Source organism: Myotis yumanensis, unplaced genomic scaffold (assembly GCF_028538775.1).
Source record: "Myotis yumanensis isolate MYYU_CA2020_CCGP unplaced genomic scaffold, mMyoYum1.0.hap1 SCAF_6, whole genome shotgun sequence".
Lineage (NCBI taxonomy): Eukaryota > Metazoa > Chordata > Mammalia > Chiroptera > Vespertilionidae > Myotis > Myotis yumanensis.
The window spans coordinates 91,071,955-91,092,522 of NW_027223757.1; the positions used below are offsets into that span (position 1 = coordinate 91,071,955).

General features: G+C 41.9%; 1 protein-coding gene across 2 annotated transcripts in view; it reads right to left on the reverse strand.

The window, feature by feature from the left end:
* Positions 1 to 20,568, reverse strand: part of MAPK14 (mitogen-activated protein kinase 14) — a 67,581-nt gene that overhangs the window by 35,102 nt on the left and 11,911 nt on the right. For both annotated transcript variants that reach the window (XM_070418699.1, XM_070418698.1), the window contains exons 2-3: positions 8,740 to 8,869; positions 988 to 1,046 (exon numbers count right to left, since the gene is read on the reverse strand). In XM_070418699.1, the coding sequence (XP_070274800.1) occupies positions 988 to 1,046; positions 8,740 to 8,869 (189 nt within the window). The remainder of the gene's footprint in view (positions 1 to 987; positions 1,047 to 8,739; positions 8,870 to 20,568) is intronic.

Consider the following 20,568-nt stretch of genomic DNA (forward strand, 5'->3'; position numbering starts at 1 on the left):
ACAAATCCATGGGATGTACAATACCAAGAGTGAACCCTGAGGTAAACTATGGACTTTGGGTGATTATGATGAGTCAATGTAGGTTCAGCCTTGGTAAAAAAAAAAATACACCACTCTGGGAGGGGGTGTGCTAATTCCGTAGTGGGAAAGCTGCAATGGAGTGCTTGTACGTTACAAAAATACCTGCTGGAATCTATCTTGCACTCACACCTGTGCACTCATGTGTCTGCATTCACAGATATATAATCTGGGCACATGAGGGCACGAATGCCCCATGGAGTAACCTTGCCAGTGGGTAAATGCTCTCCATCTCAGGTGCCCTCTGTATAGCTTCCTAGAAGATCCTGGCAGTGTTTAGCCCACCAGCCCACAATGATGAGCAACTTAATAACATATCCTTGTAGCAGCTTTCTCTCTTTCCCTGTCTCATTTTCCCTAGCCCCCACTACTAAAATAATAGAGATGGTCACAAAACTGGGAGAATCAGAACTGTTCATCAGCTTTCTCAATATGTGAGGCCCACCCCTTGCCCTAGTGCAGAAATCCAATGCTTCAGGGTCAGCATGCAGTCCTAGTACCAGTTCCCACACACGGGTGGGATAAAAGAGAAGGAAGAACCTATGTGGAACCAAGGGGCCATTACTTATCTTTATGTAAATGTAATCATGTAAAGTGTTCCTTTAAAAGCTGGGGCAGATAAGTTCAGAACAAAAATCATAGTTCAAACTCCCTATACTCTTTTTCATTGAACATTTGCAAGGACTCACCACCGACTCTCCAAATAGAGTACAATATGACTGAAATGATGAAAATACATCCACTACCCATAATACACATCTTCTGTATCTATCCCACCCCCCAGGGGAACTGGACGATAGAATTAAAGACTCTTTTGAAGTCTGTATACTGCTAAATGGCTCAGGAATAGACACGGCTGCTAGTTTTCATCTTCCAGCTGAGGAAGACAAATGCACAAGCTTTACTCACACATCATTGAATTCCTCCAGAGACCTTGCCGGTGTAAAAACATCCAACAGACCAATCACCTGTAAGAAAATATAAAAATCAAACAGTCAATAAATACTGAACTTAGTACAGCACCCATCAGGTCTATGACTACGAACTGATTCTAAATCCTGTTGAGTTCAATAACATCACAATATTATATATACACTGTGTAACACATTTTCTACCAAAATTATGCTTTTGTTTTTACTTATTAATATTACTTCTCATAAAAATTTAGTTTACTATTAAAAATATTCAACTCCCTAGGAGTTAGTCATATATAGCTACTAGTTTATCAGGAAGCAAAAAGGTTTAGGGCTCTTGACTTAACATGCACTAATAGTCTAAGAAACAGAAACAAGTCACACTTCTACAACTGTTATTACAGTATCATTTTTCTTTCAAAAATGCATTATTATTCCATGAAAAAGACACCAATATATTTAAGGATTTTAGTCTTATCCAATTGTCCTCCATAAGTGAGGCCAACTTACATTCTCACCAACAGTGTATCCATGATCTTACCAGTATGTATCCACGGCTCTCAACAGTGCTTTACATTTAAGTGAAATCATTTTCTTTTTCCTTCTCCATCTAAATCACAATTGTTCTCCTTGAGTTTGATATACTCCTGCCTTAAAATCTCTGGTCTTTTGATTACTCTCTCCCCTGTACCCACTTGTATTTTAGGTAACTGAGAGCTAGAAGCCAATATTATCCACCTATTCCAATGGGACAGGGCTGGGCAGACGAAGGGGATGCAGGAGGTTGGCCGGCTGGCCCTGGCCCCTATTGGGGGGTGGGCAATCAGGGGTGGGGCAGGGGGGAGGGGCTGTAGGCCATTGGGGTGGGGGGGCTTATCAGGGGGTGCTGGCTGGGGGATGGGCCACGGGAGGTTGGCCAGTCGGCCCCACCCCCCCTGAATGGGCCGGTTTGCTGGCTGCAGTGGGCATCATAGCAACCAGTCTTTCCCATTGTTATGGTGCTCTGGTCGCTGGCTTTTATATATATAGATAGATGCTTAGATTTTAGCAGTATCAGTGTAACCACTGGTTCCTTTTATGAGATGCCCCATCTCCTCAATACAAGAAAAGTTTAAAACAACCAAAATACAGAACAACTATCATTCAGAACCGCCTGAAATCTAGCAGAATGGAAGTCCTACAACTAGAGAAGTCAAGAAAAAGCACATGGAGACTGGTAGGAGAGGTACATGAGGAATGGGCTGGCCCAACACCGACACGTGGCATTGTTTTCAATAGGGAGGGATATCTCGGCTGCAGAGGCCTCCTGTGAGAAGCAAGGGGTCCCAGCCCCACACCTGACCCCCAGCCCAGGATTCCAGAGCTGGGAAGAGAAGCCACAGACTCTGGCTTATAAAAACCAGCGGGGATTGTGGCTGAGGACACGGAGGCTGCTGGAGACCCAGCAGGTCCTCTTAAAGGGCAGGTGAACATACACGGTCCGGCTCCCTCTGAGCGCCAGTGCCCGGCTGTGGCTTTGGGGGATCCAGACTAGCAATGATCAAGAACATCATCCCCTGCCCTAGCTGGTTTGGCTCAGTGGATAGAGCGTCTGTCTGCTGACTGAAGGGTCCTGGGTTGGATTCTGGTCAAAGGCACAGGCCCAAGTTGTGGGCTTGATCCCCAGTAGGGGGCGTGCAGGAGGCAGCTGAACAATGATTCTCATCATTGATGTTTCTCTCTCTCTCTCTTCCTCTCCCTTCCTCTCTGAAATCAATAAAAATATATTTTTAAAAAGTACAATTAACTAATTTAGAAAAAGTAGAGCAAATTATATTAGTAAATGCTCTATCAAATTTTAATTTCCTTAAATGAGACAAGTTTTATGAGATTAAAACTATGTTGTTTTTTTTTACATCAAAGTATTTTTTTTTATATATTTTGGTTTTTTTACAGAGAGGAAGGGAGAGGGATAGAGAGTTAGAAACATCGATGAGAGAGAAACATCGATCAGCTGCCTCCTGCACACTCCCCACTGGGGATGTGACCGAAACCAAGGTACATGCCCTTGACCGGAACCAAACCTGGGACCCTTCAGTCCGCAGGCTGATGCTCTATCCACTGAGCCAAACAGATTAGGGCAACATCAAAGTATTTTTAATGTTTTGTAAGCTTTTACAAAATATTCCTTCTCTATTAATCATATTTTTGAGTGTTAATCATAAGGAAAACACTGTAAAAAATGTTTCTCAGCATTAAAATAGATCAGGCGAACATTTAGGAATATTACATAATCTAATAATTTCTCATTTCTTATGGAAATTTCCTTTTAATTCATCATATTTTGGCCTATTTTCTTACTCTTTGTGCCACTATATGACACTTAAAAGGCCAGGATTCAAATTTTTAGAAAAAACATTTACAATACAAATAATCAGCAAATATCTCTAATTGCCCTACAATTGTCCAAAAGCTAACAGGGTAATACATTTTTATTAAATTAGCAAACACTCAAAAAATAAACACTGTAACTTAGTAATCAATTGGAGACAATATTTACTGTATTTAACACAAGCCACAAAACCACCACTTGGCCTACCATGGTAAGATTGAATCTAAGGGCCGAAACCGGTTTGGCTCAGTGGATAGAGCGTTGGCCTGCGGACTGAAGGGTCCCGGGTTCGATTCCGGTCAAGGGCATGTACCTGGGTTGCGGGCACATCCCCAGTGGGAGATGTGCAGGAGGCAGCTGGTCGATGTTTCTCTCTCATCGATGTTTCTAACTCTCTATCTCTCTCCCTTCCTCTCTGTAAAAAATCAATAAAATATTAAAAAAAAAAAAAAAAAAAAAAAGATTGAATCTAAGGTTCCCGAATAAAATTTATGAAAGGATTCCCTTAATCATTTTTAAATTTCAAAACTTACAGATCTCCAGGTCCTTTAACGGGGCAGTCTTTGTAGTAATTACCCCGACAGCAAAAGGATGCAGCTGGCAAGCTGCTTCCCTTTAATCTTTCCTTAGAGCAGGTGTTAATGAGGCCAAGGTCACAAGTTCAATCAAGAACGAGCAAGCTAACTTTGTTCAGAGTAACTTACAGTCACAGAAAACATCCCCTAGTTCTTGTTACTCACCTGATAAATGTATACCTGTCATTCATTATCACCAGTGAAATAAATAACTTAGAATGAACTATGCATGGATTGTGGGTCAGAGGCATTTTTGTGTAAAGATCACATGGGCATTCAGCACCTTATTTTTGTTACCAATATTTACTTAAACTTTTAAAGCAGTGGTTCTCAACCTTGGCTGCACATTAAAATCACCTGGGAATCTTTTTAAAATCCTGATTTCTGGGCCTCATCCCGGAGGATTTTAAAAAGATTCCCAGGTGATTCTAATGTGCAGCCAAGGTTGAGAACCACTGTTTTAAAGAGTTTTAAGCTGTTGCTATTGCTGTTGTCTTTGGTGCCTGGTGGCTACCTAAAAATTAGACGGTGGCCCAAAACAGTCATTTAAGAAAAGAAGAAAGAGGAAGAAGAGGACAATGGAGAGGAATTCCTTTTAAAATCCTTGCTTGCCCTAACTGGTTGCTCAGTGGTTAGAGCATTGGCCGGTGTGCCAAAGGGTTGCAGGTTCAATTCCTGGTCAAGGTCATGTATATGGGTTTTGGGTTCGTTCCCCAGGGTGCATGCGGGAGGCAACCAGTCAATGTGTCTTTCTCACACTGATGTCCCCCCCCCCCCCCCCCCCCCCCCACTTTCCACTCTCTGAAAAGCAATGGAAAAAATAGCCTCAGGTGAGGATTAACAATAACAAAAAATCCTTGCTTAAGCTTACTTGAAGTCTTGGTTCTTCACTCGGTAAAACTACTTTTACGTTGTAAGCACCTAACAATTGTTTGCAGACAAGACTGAAACTCAGGAATTTTTCTACATTGAGTCAGTCTTTTGGTCTCTTCTCATTCCCCCTTCAAACATTTGCCAAAACAACAGAGAACTATGAAACATTCAACCATGTGCCTTCTTTCGTTCAAACAACAAATCACCAATATCTAAGCATAGGTGGCCCTCTACACTGATACTGCTAAAATCTAAGCATCTATCTATATATACAAAAGCCAGCGACCAGAGCACCATAACAACGGGAAAGACTGGTTGCTATGATGCCCACTGCGGCCAGCAAACCGGCCCATTCAGGGGGGGTGGGGCCGACTGGCCAACCTCCCATGGCCCATCCCCCAGCCAGCACCCCCTGATAAGCCCCCCCCACCCCAATGGCCTACAGCCCCTCCCCCGTGCCCCACCCCTGATTGCCCACCCCCCAATAGGGGCCAGGGCCAGCCGGCCAACCTCCTGCATCCCCTTCGTCTGCCCAGCCCTGTCCCAGATCGCCCACCCACCCCATCAGGGGCAGGGCCAGTCAGCCAACTGCCTGAGGCCCCTCCCCCTGGCCTGCCCTACCCTTGATGGGTCCCCTCCACCCTTCCCCACAGCCAGCTCCATCCCCGATTGGCCCCCCCACTCCAATAAATGGCAGGGCCAACTGGCCAACCACCCATGGTCCCACCTCCAGGCCACTGGTCCCTGATTGGCCCCCTTACACCATTCAGGGGCGGGGCTGGCCAGCCCATGCCCACAGTCCCTCCCCACGGCTGGCACCACCCTGATCGTCCCATGGCCCCTCCCCCAAGCCAGCTCCACCCCGATCGCCCCTCCATACACCAATCAGGGGTGGGGCCGGCCAGCCCACCACCCATAGACCCTCCCCATGGCTGGCCTTGCCCCCAACCACACCCCAACCCCAATCGGGGGAAGGGTCTGCTGGCCAATTGCCCACGGCCCCTCCCCCCAGCCAGCCCGCCATCTCCTCCTCCCAACAGACGGGCCAGCTGGACTCCACCCATGTATGAATTTGTGCACTGGGCCTCTAGTCTTAATATAAAAATGATGAACTGCTATTAAGCAAGTTGCTTATAATTTACATTAAAACCCTGTTTTTCTAATATAGCCAGCCCTCTTTCTTTTTTTTAATGTTTTTTTTTTTTTGCCCCATTTGATTTTAGAGAGAGGGGAAGAGAGGGGAAGGGGGGGGGGGGGGAGGGAGAGAGAGAGGAGAACCATCGACATCAATATTGATCAGCTGCCTCCTGCACACCCCGTACCGGGGATGGACTCTGAAACCCAGGTATGTGTCCTTGACAGAGAATCGAACTGAGACCTCCTGGTGCATGGGTAGACACTCAACCCCTGAATGACCCTAGCCAGGCTCAGCTCTCCTTTTAAAAGGAGTCTTAACCTCTCCTAAATGAGAAAAACTGTATCCATCACTCTGGCGTCCTCATTTCTACAAATACAAAATGGCCAAAACGTAACCAGCCCAATGTCATGACACATTTCAAATTATCTCATTACAGAAAATTAAAGCATAAAAAAACTAAGTAAGGTTGTTGCTTATGATCACTGAGGAAAGTCAAGGCATGGATTCAGATAACCCAAAATAAATTGTGCCCTAAATACTGGCTTAATTTGTCTACAAAGAAAAGCAAAACAATAAAGTATATAGCACTGGTAAACCAGATGTTCTTAAATCAGTGTGGGATCCTGGGGCCTCCTGGAGGTATTTTAGGGTTCTCTCTCTGTTTGCATGCATTCCATTTTCTAAGTATTCTTTATATTTAAAAAGCTATGACAATGTCTCTGTCATATTAATATGTAATGAAAACAGCATACACACTCAACTGTGTTAAAAACTCAATGTAAACGTATCAATTAAGCTGCCAGGCCACCATTATTTGATGCAGACCTTGGATTCAAGCTTCTCTTGCCAGCTTTTTCCACAATCTCAACTTCCTGTAAACATGTCACTGACTAGAAAAGCTGCAGCTCCGCACTGAAATTTTTAAAAACTTAGGTTTGCACATGGATGCTCCTATAAAATTATACCTGAGAATAATTATAAATTATAATTATAAATTTATAATTATTATACCTAGGAAAAATTATAACAGCACCCATAATTCAATTCTGAATTTACGCCTCAATGTAGACTTTGTGAAACAAGTGTATATTAACCCTTTTCGGTCCAACGTCGAGGCTGACTCGACAGATCAGATGCTAGGACAGGGGTGGGCAAACTTTTTGACTCGAGGGCCACAATGGGTTCTTAAACTGGACCGGAGGGCCGGAACAAAAGCATGAATGGAGTGTTTGTGTGAACTAATATAAATTCAAAGTAAACATCATTACATAAAAGGGTACGGTCTTTTTTTTTTTTAGTTTTATTCATTTCAAACGGCCCGATCCGGCCCGAGGGCTGTAGTTTGCCCACGGCTGTGCTAGGAGCAGGTCCAACGTCGAGGCTGAGGTCGACACCGCAAACCACAAACCGGTTCAACATTCAATCCCGTCAATTAATTTGGGCCAGACTGTTTGAATTCCAAAAATAAAATTGAACCGCAAAGGGTTAATAATGTATCACTTATTGTGGGGTTTTTTTTCTTACTATGGACAAAAGTTCAATTATTAAAACAGAAAAAGTCTGAATAGCCAAGTAATAAATTTAGGCTTTGAATTTTTCCCCTACACAGTAACAATCAATAGTGTCAAATGACTCTAAAATCTCTATGGTCATTGTTTCTACAATGCTACAAAATTTACAGTTCCTTTCACATAGCAATCACATAAATTCTTTTTAACCTGATTTCAAAACACAGGAAAATAAGTGTCCTCAGTCAATTGTTTTTTCACTTTCAGATAATATTCCAAATGCATCCAGTTATTTACCATACTAGAGGCCCGGTGCATGAAATTTCGTGCACTCGGAGGGGGTGAAGTGGGGTGGTGGTCTCTCTCAGCTCAGCCTGCATGCTCTGACAATCCGGGACCCCTTGGGTAGGATCCAGTCCCATCGCAGCATGGCTCCAGTTCCCCAGGCCTGAGGGCCGGGAGGAGGGACCCAGAGGCTAGTCTGATGGCAGCATGGCTCCGTTCCCACAGCTTCCTCCCGCCGCTGCGCCACAGGTGGCCAGGACTCAGGACTGACGTCCGCTGTACCAGCTGGAACCCTAGTCTGGTGTTCAGTTGTCCCTCTGGACGTTTAGGTCATGATGGACCCTGGCTCTTTATATATTAGAATTAGAACTTTTAAGCACTCCTTTGCAGGATGGCATTGCTCTCAAATTTCCAAATTGATAGGAAATAAAAAGTTTTTTTTTAATTTAAATAATGTCTTTGTCATATTTATTAAAATACCCAAATCTGGTAAAGCTGCTTTTGCAGGCCGAAAAGAAAAATTATAACGTTAATTTGTACATAAAATAAGAGCCATCTCTGATAGGACTTTGAGTGAGCCTAAGGTACTCCTTCCTCGAACTTCTCCACTGAAATAACCCATAATAACACAAAATAGCCATGGATCCCCATATTCTGATAAGGTGGCCTTAAGTAAACCAGGTAAAGAACACGTTTTTAAAAAATATTTTCTCTTAAAACTCGCTATGAATTGTTATAACTCTTCATATATCTTTTTTTATTAAAAAATTATTTTAATGTTTTCCCTCTAAAAATCTTTGAGTAAAACCCAAACTCCAAGAAGATGCACCAATTGCATCCCAAGGCTTTGACATAATGCAGTGGCCACTAACACCCAGTGTAAGAAGCATGGTCCAAAGTCTGATGCCCTCGAATGTATTTCCACCGGCAGTAATTAAAACAATTTTTTCTAGTCCCTTCAGACCAGACTTTGCTCTCCCTTGAGTGAAGAACTTACGTTTTCATGCTTCATATGCTTGAGCAGCCGCAGCTCTCGGTAGGTCCTCTTGGCATGAATGATGGACTGAAACGGTCTGGAGAGCTTCTTCACGGCCACACGTAACCCAGTTTTTGTGTCAAAAGCAGCACTAAGGAAAAAAACACACACAAAAAAACCCATCATTAAATGTGCTCTAAATACTTCAAAATTTAGCATTTACAAGGTTCTTTCATTTTCAAATTAAATGGGTCTATAACAAAATACCAAAAAAGTATAAAGATAAAAACTAAAATAACCTGTAATTCCATTACCCAAATAAAACTTGTTATTATTTTTGGTGTTTCCTATTAGCCTTTTTTTTCTACACATCTAAATCAGGGGTCAGCAAACTTCTCTGTGAAGGGCTGGACAGTAAGTATTTTAGACTCTGTGAGGCTTAGAGTCTCTGTCACAACTACTCAACTCTGTAGTTGTAGCTGAAAAGCAGCCAGATAATAAATTTTAAAAATGGATGTGGCTATGTCCCAGTAGCTCAAAAAAAAGGTCACCTGATCTAGAGAAGCCAACAGATTGATACACAAAGACCAAGATTCGTCTGTCCTCTCTGCCTGCATCTCACTGTCCCTTTGCCACAATATGCTGGCTGTTCAGAGTAGAGGCCTTAGAAACCACCATGTTTTCAGGACAAGTTAGTACAAAAATTTTTTGAGCACCTTTAAAGTATTTGACACTTTTTAGAAGCTGAGATATAGTAGGGAACAAGTCAACAAACCCCTACCCTCAGAGGAAGGGGGGAGAGGGGAGGAGAAAAGTAATAAAATAACTTCAAATAGTGATGACTCAGCCAGTGTAACTCAGTGGTTGGGTGTCAACCCATGAATCAAGAGGGCACCAGTTTAATCCCCTTTCCGGCATATGCCCAGGTTGTGGGCTCGATCCCAAGTAGGGAGCATGCAGGAGACAGCTGATCAAGGTTTCTATCTCTCTATCCCTCTCCTTCTCTCTCTTAAAAAACCCATGAAACATTAAAATATAGTGATGAATGCTATGACTAAATAAAACAGGATAATGGTATACAGGGTTAAGAAAACAAACGGAGTCACGCTACTTTAGCTAGGATGTCTGGAGAAGCTGACACAACTGAATGTAAGTAGCAACCATGTAAAGAAACAGGAAAAAAGAGCTTCAAGCATTAAAGAAAATTAATACTTATTGAATCTTCACTGAATACCAGGAACCACTGAAAGCATCTGACATTTTAAAAATTAACTCTTTTAGTTCCCAACATCCCTCTGTAGTAAGTACTATTATCACTTTTACAAACGAGGAAACTGGAGCCCAGAGAGGTTGCATAACCTTCACAAAGCTAGAAGTGGCAGAGAGAAGTCTGGAACCAGAGCTCATGCTATTAGCCACTTTGCTATGCTGCCTCTCAGAAGAGCTGGTGCAAACCAAGGGGAAAGGAAACAGGCAGAAAAACTACAGCATGCTGAAGGGGCGAGAGAAAGAAGCGTGCAAGCACAGGGAGCAGGCGGAGCTGAAGAGAATGAGGTCAGAGGTGTAGGCAGAGGCCGATCACATAAAACAGTGGTTGGCAAACCGAGGCTTGCGAGCCACATGTGGCTCTTTGGCCCCTTGAGTGTGGCTCTTCCACAAAATACCACGTGGGGGCACGCACGTACAGTGCGATTGAAACTTCGTGGCCCATGCGCAGAAGTCGGTTTTCTGCCTGGGCGAGTCTATTTTGAAGAAGTGGCATTAGAAGAAGTGGGGGGTGTTGGTCAGTTGGGCGACAGGAGACGCAGCGCGGGGGAGGCGCACGCAATTCATGCACAAATTGAGTGAGCCAGTCAGTCCGCAGTCTCATTGTGCAGTGGTTAGTGCTAGTCACGCCCGCAAATCGCGCGCGGGTGACAAAAGTACCTACTTGAAGCATAAAGTTACCTGTATTTTTCCAACCAGCTGCAAATCCTACAGGGATTTTTGTCAACTTAAGAACTGTAATTCTTTTGTGTTGGTGGCTTTATTATAAAATGAAACATTTTTTTAGGTGCCCTGTTTGAGATGGCTACAAAGAAGAAGCAAAGAAAAACGGAAGACGAAAACCGTGAATTTAGAGTTGAATTTAAAGTTGACTGTACCTACCTATATAGTTTAAGTTTAAAAAACTTGGCTCTCAAAAGAAATTTCAATCGTTGTACTGTTGATATTTGGCTCTGTTGACTGATGAGGTTGCCGACCACTGACAGAACATCTGCAGCAACAAACTTACCATGTATGTTAAGTACTTTTAGAGACTTGGCTAATTCCATCATGCCTCATCCTCCTGTTTATGTCAGTCTCTAATGGGCGTCCAAGACTTTCAGATCATTTATTATCACCAAACTCTCTTTCCCATATGACTCTGGACTTACTCCAGAAGTTCCCTACCTTCACTCCGAAATCCTTACACCATGTCCTTGCTCCTCAACTCCCTATTTCTGATCAACTCATGTACATCCTCAGCCCCTTTTCTGAACCTTCCCTCCATCTGCTTTAACTAAAACTAAGCTGTCCCTTGAAGATACTACTTCCCTCACAGCCTGGCAGCTAGAGGGCACCCTCTCCCTCATATCCCAGGTTCCTCAAGGCTAGCAGGTGGGGGAGATGTCCGCCTTGCCAAGCATTACCACTTCCAACCCGAACTCTCCCTTTGTTTTATAAAAGTCCCTGCTCACAACCCTCTCTGCTGCTGTTATCCACTGACCTGGGATTTTCCATCATTCATTGAAAAGTTAGTTCCTATCAAAGTCTCTCTCCACTCCCAACTTCTGTCATCATTCTTGGCAACTTCAATATCCAGGAGGGCACATCCAACATCCTGGTCTCAGTTTCCTGACCTCTCCAGGAAATTCCACCTCATTCAGCCACCTTTGTGCCACACTCTGGACCTCTATCACCACCAAGAGCTGCCCTGCCTACCAAATTTTGAATGATAGCACTGATTTTCCATCACAAACCTGTGCCTTTTAGTTTTAGTTTACTTGTACCTGACTATGATAATTCATTGACCTCTTCATCATTGCTTATTTCTATCCTGCACCCTCTCATGTCTTCATTTCCTTTCTTGCCAGGCTTAGACTGTAGTTTAGGTTCCCTTGTACCACTTCTCTAATCTCTCTCTCCCTTCTTTTCTTCCCTCCCTGCGTCCCTCTCTCTCTCTCTCTCATATTCACCTAGATCAGCGGTTCTCAACCTGTGGGTTGAGACCCCTTTGGCGGTCGAACGACCCTTTCACAGGGGTCGCCTAAGACCATCCTGTATATCAGATTCATACATTACGATTCATAACAGCAGCAACATTACAGTTATGAAGTAGCAACGAAAATAATTTTATGGTTGGGTCACAACATGAGGAACTGTATTTAAAGGGCCAGAAGGTTGAGAACCACTGACCTACATAAACTTTAACTCTGGGAGATCTCAACTACTTAATTCTCCATGTCTGACTGTGGTTGAAAAACTAACTGTGGTTAAAGGAAAAAAAAAAGAACAAAAGGAAATCACAATCATACAGATCAGTTTCACTCTTAATTTCTTACCTTAACCTCAAATAAGCCTCTCAATACTGCCATTTTTTTTCTTAAAGTTGATTTTCCTACTCAACGTCAGCCTTTGACAATGTCACCCTCCTTCCTCAGGAGTAGCCCATGTCTTCACTGAGGAAATAGAAACCATCAAAGGGAACTGCATCTGCCTATCATTAAATCTACCAACCCATGGACCCATCTCCTCTGCATTCTTCTTGCCATAGTGAAGGGTGCATGCTCTTTATTATAAAAACCCAAGACCTCAAAGCATGCTTCAGAGCCCATCTTCCCTCATCTTTTCAAGGGCTGACTCCTTTGTTCCCTTTCTCTCTTATATCATCTCCCTAAGGGATCATTCTCATCAGCATAAAAATGCTCTAGTTATTTGCCACCCTCAACAAACAAATGAAAAATCTCTCTTGACAGCTCCCCATCACAGTTAAAACCTCTCCAGTGGTTCTCAAAGTGTGGTTCCTAGACCAGCAGATTTGGTACCACGTAGGAACTTAAAAGAAATGTAAATTTTCAGGTACCACCCCAGACCCACTGAATCAGAAAGTCTGAAGTGGTCCAATAATCTGTACTTTATCAAGCCCTCCACATAATTTTCTAGAAGATTTTTTATTGATTTTTAGAGAGAGGAAATGAGAGGGGGAGAGAGAGAAACATCCATGTGAGAGCAGAACACTGATCAGCTGTCTCCTGCAGGGGATTGAGTCTACAACCCCAGCATGCGCCCTGACCAGGAATGGGACCACCAGCCTTTCAGTGCATGGGACGATGCCCAACTAACGAGTCACACCAGCAGGGCCCTCTATGTAACTTTAACATACACTGGAATTTGAGAACCACTAATCCATGGACCAGCAGCACTGGAATTATCTGGATGCTCTTAGAATGCAGAATCTCAGGCCCTGGAAAAGAATCTACATTTTGACAAGATTTCCAGGTAATTATCTACATCTAAGGTTTGAGAAGCACAGGTATCTACACGACATTTCCTCAGCTCCCATCTTTCCTCAAGCTACTACACTGCTCTTCTCGGTGTCCTCAATGACCTCTTGTTCCCAAATCCAATGGCCACTTTTCTGGATCAGCATTGGACACAGTTACCACTTGCCCTTTCTCTAAACACCGTCCACCCTGGAGTCCATATCAGCACATTCGACTGGTTTTCTATGTCCTCTGTGGCAGCACCTTTTCTGTCTCCACTAGTCAAGCTCTGCACGTTGGAGTTCTTCGGAGCACGGTACTGGGCCCTCTTCTCTTCTCTCTCTCACATTCTCATTCTCGATGATCTCATCTCTGCCCATGACTTTAAATTAAATGTCATCTATATATTGAAAACTCCCAAATCTACATCTCTCACTGAAATCTCCTCTGTGCTTGATTGCCTACCTGACATCTCCATATAAAAACACATAAGCATCTAAATTTAGCAAGTTCAAAACACCCAAGACTACTTCTCCCTGTCTCCTTTATCTCAGCAAATGGTTTTCATCTAATGCCACCCTTGATTTCTCCCTTTCCTCGTCTCCTGCCCCCGACCCATGCAAATCCATCAGCAAATCTCATGGTTTCCATCTCCAAACACATCTCTAATTCAACTTCTCTCTCTCTTTTTCTGTTAATCCCCACTGGAGGATATTTTTTCCACTGATTTTTAGAGAGAATGGAAGGGAGGGAGGGAGCAGGGAGAGGGAGATGGAGGGAATGAGGGAGGAGAGAGACACCGAGAGAAAAGCATTGATGTGAAAGGGACACATTAATTGGCTGCTTCCCATAAGTGCTCTGAATGGGACCGGAAATCTAACCCGAGAGCCTTTGGTGCTTGTGCCGACACTCTAACCACTGAGCACACTGGCCAGGGCTAATTCAACTTCTCTTCATTTTACTGCTTCCACATCAGCCCAAGTCATCCTCATCACCAGACTGCTCATTATACTGGTCTCCCACCTCCTCTATTTTGCTACCTTCTAATATACTCTCCACAAGCATACAATACAATCTTTAAAAAATATAACTTAGATGACATCACTCCCCTGCTTCAAATCCTTCAAAGAATTTCCTTGGCATATAAAATAAAAAGCAAATATTCTATCAGCCTACAAGGTTCAGGTGATCTGACCACCGGAGGCCATCCCACGCTGCTCCTGTGCTGGTCCTCCTTTCCCTCAGACACGTTGTGCTCTGAACATGCTGGCTCCTGTCAGTTCCTTCAGCTCTTCAGGCAGGCAGTTCCTGGTCCCTGAAATGCTCTTCTCCCCGCATCTCTACACCTCCACTCCCCCCACGGCTGAATCCTATCCTTGAAGCATAGGCTTAAACAGCCATCCCTTCAGAGATGTCTCTAACGGGTCCCAAGGAGCCATTCCCTGTCACAACACCCTCATTGCTTTCTACCTTATCCCACATAAAGGGGGGGCCTGGTTCTCTTCTCTCCTACTCCTTGTTCCTATAAACCCATAAAAGATTAACTTCTTTTTGGAAGTACCAAGTAAATTTACACTCTCTCTAAATCCCTCACTGGCTCTGGTGAGATTGAAAGCAATGGCCATTGCTCCTGTCTGGCCCATTCCCTTCGACTCTCTCTGTTTCTCCTCTACTCCACTGTAAGCCTGCTGGGGATTCTTGGAGCAAGACTGTCATCGGGTTTCTAGCTGACCTGCCTGTGACTTAGTGTGGGAGTTAAATTCAGTGGGGAAAAATAAGAAGCCCACCTGAGCTGCTCCTCCAAGCATTAAAAGGCGTTCTCTATGCCAGCTTCCCAGTAATAGAATACATATTTCAATCTCTATTTGACTCCTGTATCTGTTAATTAAAAGGCAGGCTAGGATTAATCAGTACCTACAGACCCCAATAATTACAGTTTATTATTATATGTTTATTTACAACCCAGCAGAGTGGTTAAATGAGAGCTGCAGCTTTAGTATTGGACTATTGGAGTAGCTGTCTAATCTTGAGAAAGTTAATTAAATTCTCTCAGCCTCACATATAAAAGGAGGATAATGTTTATATCCAATCTGTAGGGTGTTTGTTAGGACTAAATGTGATAAAGCCCAGTATTAGACATTACTAACGTCCGCCTGCCCCACTCATCCTAAACATCTCGAGGGCAAAAAGTGTCATCTGTTTTACTCACTATTGTACTGTGTAAAACTCAGAATAATGCCTGGCACACGTTACAATCTCAATAAATGTTTAACAAAGTATAAGAGAGTATTTTACAATAACAGTTATCTGAAATATTAAAGAAAAACTTTTAACTGCTCATTTGGTTCTCAATTTTGATAAATTCAATAGCATCTAATAAGAAACTGATACTAATGTTAAAAACTTACATTTATTGCCCTGCCCGCTGTGGCTCAGTGGTTAAAGCATTGGCCTGAGCACTGAAGGATCTCGGGTTCAATTCCCAGTCAAGGGCGTGTACCTGGGTTGCAGGTTCGAGCCCCGGCCCCTGTTGAGGCACAGGTAGGAGGCAGCCAAATGATGTGTCTCTCTCATATCGATGTTTCTCTCTCTCTCCCCCGCTCCTTACCACCCTTCCACTCTGAAAAAGAATGGAAAAAATATGCTCAAGTGAGGATAAAAAAATTTTTTTTAAACTACATTTATTGACAGTCACTGTTTTCGGATCTTTACATGAATGAACGTCTTTAATGATCACAACTTTATGAGAAGGCACTATTATTACTCACATTTCACACATGAGAGAACTGAGGCACACAGAGGTTAAGTAATATATTCAGGGAATAGACAGAAGTTGGGAGAGCTGCAATTCAAATCCAAGTGGTGTGTTTTTTGTTAATCCTCACCTGAGGATATTTTTCCATCGCTTTTCAAAGAGAGTGGAAGGAAGGGAGGGGTGGGGGGGGGGGGGGAGAGAAAGAAACATCGATGTGAGAGAGACACATTGATTGGTTGCCTCCAGAATGCAACCTGATGGGGGCCAGGATCAAACTCGAGACTCATTGGTGCATATGGAGACACTCTAACCACTGTGCAAACTGGCCAGGGTGAGCTTTACCTTTTAATAGGAGCATTAGTAAAGTTAGAAGCAAAAGTCATCTGTGTTGTTCTGTTACCCTAAAACAAAAGAGACACTCAAACTTTAATAAAACCGCTATTAACAATTATTTTCCCTTCAAATGATACTTATATGGCTATACTCCTAATATATAGGGGTGGGCAAAAGTTGACTTACAGTTGTAAAACAAATAAATAATACAAGAATAAACTGTTTCATGTACTCAACAACTGTAAACTTACTTTTGCCCATGCCTGCATAATTTACACTGTTTCTTCCATAATTGCATGATTTCCTCAGGACAGACGACCAATTTTTATTTCAAAGGACACACATTCCCAATGTTTAAAAAATATATATATTTTTTATTGATTTCAGAGAGGAAGGGAGAGGGAGAGAGAGAAATATCAATGATAGAAATATCAAGAATCATTGATCAGCTGACTCCTGCACATCACCTACTGGGAATTGAGCCCATAACCTGGGCATGTGCCCTTGACTGGAGTCAAACCCAGGACCCTTCAGTCTACAGGCCGATGCTCTATCCACTGAGCCAAACCAGCTAGGTCCACTCCCACTTTTTAAAACATACTTTACTCACAAAAGAGAACAAGTAGGAATTGTTTCGAGAAACTGCTCTCTGCTTAATATTAATCATTATAGCAAAAGCTGCTGAAGCAAGGAATATGCAATCTATTCCCACCCCCACCTCTTTAAGCAATTAATTGCTCTGACCCAGCCTCCTGTTTCTACCACTGATCAATGCAGTATTTGGAGAGAGAAGAAATCATGTAACTCATCCTAAATTGAACATTGTAATTAACAAAAGCAGAAATGCCTACTAGTATTAACAACTCACCCAAGGTCATATAAGTAGTATGCAGTGGGATTCAAACCCAAATCTGTCTAATTTCAATGCTCACTCTTTTTCCAGGATGCCAAGCTGACGGAATAAGGACAACCCTAGGACCAGCTTTTGACTTTGCCTTTATTATATGATTCACTTACTAGTATTAGCAGTTGAGGAGATTCCTCAAATCACATTTTAAAAACTACAACTACAAAAAAAACTTTGTTTTCATTAACATCATAAAATGGAATTATCTTTATGATGATCATATTCTCCAAACTAAAATTCAGAACACATTGCTTAATAAGTTTTCCCCTGAATATAAATTCAAATGAAGTCTCCCAAAGTTATAGTTAATTCACATTTTATAAAATCACTGATGAGGTTAAACAAAATAAAGGAATAAATATAAAACTCATTAAAAGCAGTTATTACAATATTAGGATGTCACTGTCACTCATTTACTGCTGCTCATAAAAGCAGTACCTAGTACACAATAATAGTCATTAAGGAAATTGAATGTTTTGTTATACATTCATACTTGCCTCCCCCGCAACTGCCCAGAAAATAAAAAAGGCTTACTACATACTAATATAATTTTGTTTAACTTCTAAATTTATTTATATATCCCACCCTGCTTTATTCCACAATGAATTTAAAGCAGCCTGGAAATATATACCCACAACTGTGATTAGCAGAAAATAAGATAAATAAGAAATTCAATATGGGTGAGGTTAGCATAAATGTTTATCAGGAGGACCTTTCTAAATATGGTTAGAGATGGGCCTCAAATTTGGCTTGGAGTCCACGAAAGCCATGACACAAAAAACAACCAGTTAAGACATGTGTCACAAGAACCATATAATAAAAACAAACCAGGTACTCAGGAGAACTGAAGAGAGGCATAATTATTCCTGTAATAAAACTAGAGAAGTTCCTACTCCTGTGTATGTTTATAATGTGGCAAAGATGTCCTATCAACATCTTTACACAAATATAATAGTGTGTTTCAGGTGGTTCTTTCCTCAGAGCATCTTCACAAAGCCAAAATGCAGTTCATTGTTAGCAAAGGAGGAAGGAGAGTATAAAATAGCATGGTATGCTGCTCCGACAGACTTAATCCGAGAGGAAATCTTCAGTATGTTTAGAAAAAGAGATTAATAAACTCCATATTCCTTAGGCAATCTTCCAAAGATGATGATCCCCATCAGCTGAGCTTGTGACAGGTAGAGAGACTTTGTGTGTGTTCCATGACTGGCACCTGGCTTGCAGATGTGTTGCAGGATAAAGGCAGAGCAATATGCTTTGTCAGCCGAGCTGGTAGGTAGAGGAAGGGAGACAACCTCTTAAAAAGGTGATGTGCTGCCTAACCCGGACAAATGCCACGTCCACAAAGCATGAGAGGACAAAGAGTGCACCAGGATTGTCCTCAGAAAACAATTTGGATTTTCCCCAACAGAATGAAAAAGAATCAATCACCTGGCAAGTCTCTGAATAATTTGTTTATAAGTAATTTTACAATTTCTTTCAATGGTCATAGGTGACTTTTCTAATCCCCATGTGGTGTTAATAAGGAAAAATGAGCCCTCAATAATGGTTAACAAGATAAACACAATTTTATTTTTGGAAGTCAATGGAAAGATTTACTCTTCCACAGATTATACAATTTGAGGCTTTTTTTCCAACTGAATTCCAGTTAATAATTGCCTTCAAAATGTGCCTCCTAAATAACTAAATAATTCAGACTTGATACCTTCCCTTTACCTAGTAATACTTGATATAAATTACAATAAATACCATACTGGAAATACTTTTCGGTACATATATCCCTCTACTACACAAACCTATTTTCTCTCTTCTAAATTCAGACACAGACGCAAGTATCATGTAGTTTTGATGCTTATGCTCTGCCCCTTCCTAGAAATAACATGAAAATAAAGGCAACTTTATGCAAAAACTAGAGCTCAAGTTTTGATTTAGGAGCCTCAAAAAATATTTTTCAGCCCAGCCAGCATGGCTCTGTGATTGAGCGTTGACCTATGAACCAGGAAGTCACGGTTTGATTCCTGGTCAGGACACATGTCCAAGTTGCAGGCTCAACCCACCATTGGGGGTGTGCAGGAAGCAGCAGATCAATGATTCTCTGTCATACTGATATTTCTATCTCTCTCTCCCTTCCTCTCTGAAATCAATAAAAATATATTTTGAAAAACATATACTCTTCAGAGTAGAAAGGGATTTAAAATTGACTTTATAAAGTCATAACATTTAAATCATTCTGAGCTTTCTTTTAATATCACCACTAGTGCTCAAATACCTTGTTTTAATGTCTACATAATACTTTGAGATTTTTCAAAAATCAAAAAATTATTTACTCTTTGCACTATACGTGGTATTTTAAAATGGAATTTAGTCTCTTACAATATCACTTTCCTATCGACGTGAAGAACTTAAAATGATATTAATACAAGTATGCGAATGCAAGCAATTTCCAGCTTTTCAGTTTCTAAAACTTCCCCTCAAGTAGTGGTTCTCAACAGAGAGCAACTGTACCCCGCCCCCAGGGGACATCTAACAATGTCAGACATTTTTAGCTGTCACAACTGGTGTGTGTGTGTGGGGGGGGGGGGGGGCGGCACTGGGGGCTGCTACTGACAACTAGTGGGTAGAGGCCAGGGATATCACTAAACATCCTTCACAACAAAGAATTACCTGGCCTAAATGTCAACAGTACTGAGGTTGAGAAACTGCCTTAGAGCAACTGATCTCAGAGAAAGCGCAAGATAGGGGCCACAACGTCTTTTATGACTTACCCTCAGAAGTCACATTCCAACATTTCTGCCACATTGTATACATTAGAGAAGTGGATTCCTACGTACAGTCAGTACTCCAGGGGAGGAGAATTAAGCTCCACTTCTTGAAGGGAGAAGTATCAAGTAATTTATGGCCATATTTTTAAATCATGATACTTAGCAACTTGATTTTTTTCTTTTTTAAATTAAATATATTGGAGTGACATTGGTTAATAAAATTATGTTTGAGTGTACAATTCTATAATACATCATCTGTGTATTGTATTGTGTGTTCACCTCCTCAAAGCAACTTGATTTTTTTAAGTCAAAATACTGGAATTTTCAAGATAGCTCATTTACGTTTGGGAATGCTAGATAAAATCTTTTTAGTGCTCTAGAAAAATCACTGAAATTCCATTTAACAAAGCTACTTTTGCACCTTAGGGAAAGGTCTCTGTTTGCAGTATTTTGAGGACCTGATCTAAAAAAATTCTGTTAAGCACAAACAGATGCAGTCTGATACAGAGAAAAGTAAACTAGGAGTGAAAAGATTTGTGTTCTAGTTTCAGTTCTGGCACTTGCCAGCAAGTGATCTTGGCCAAAGTT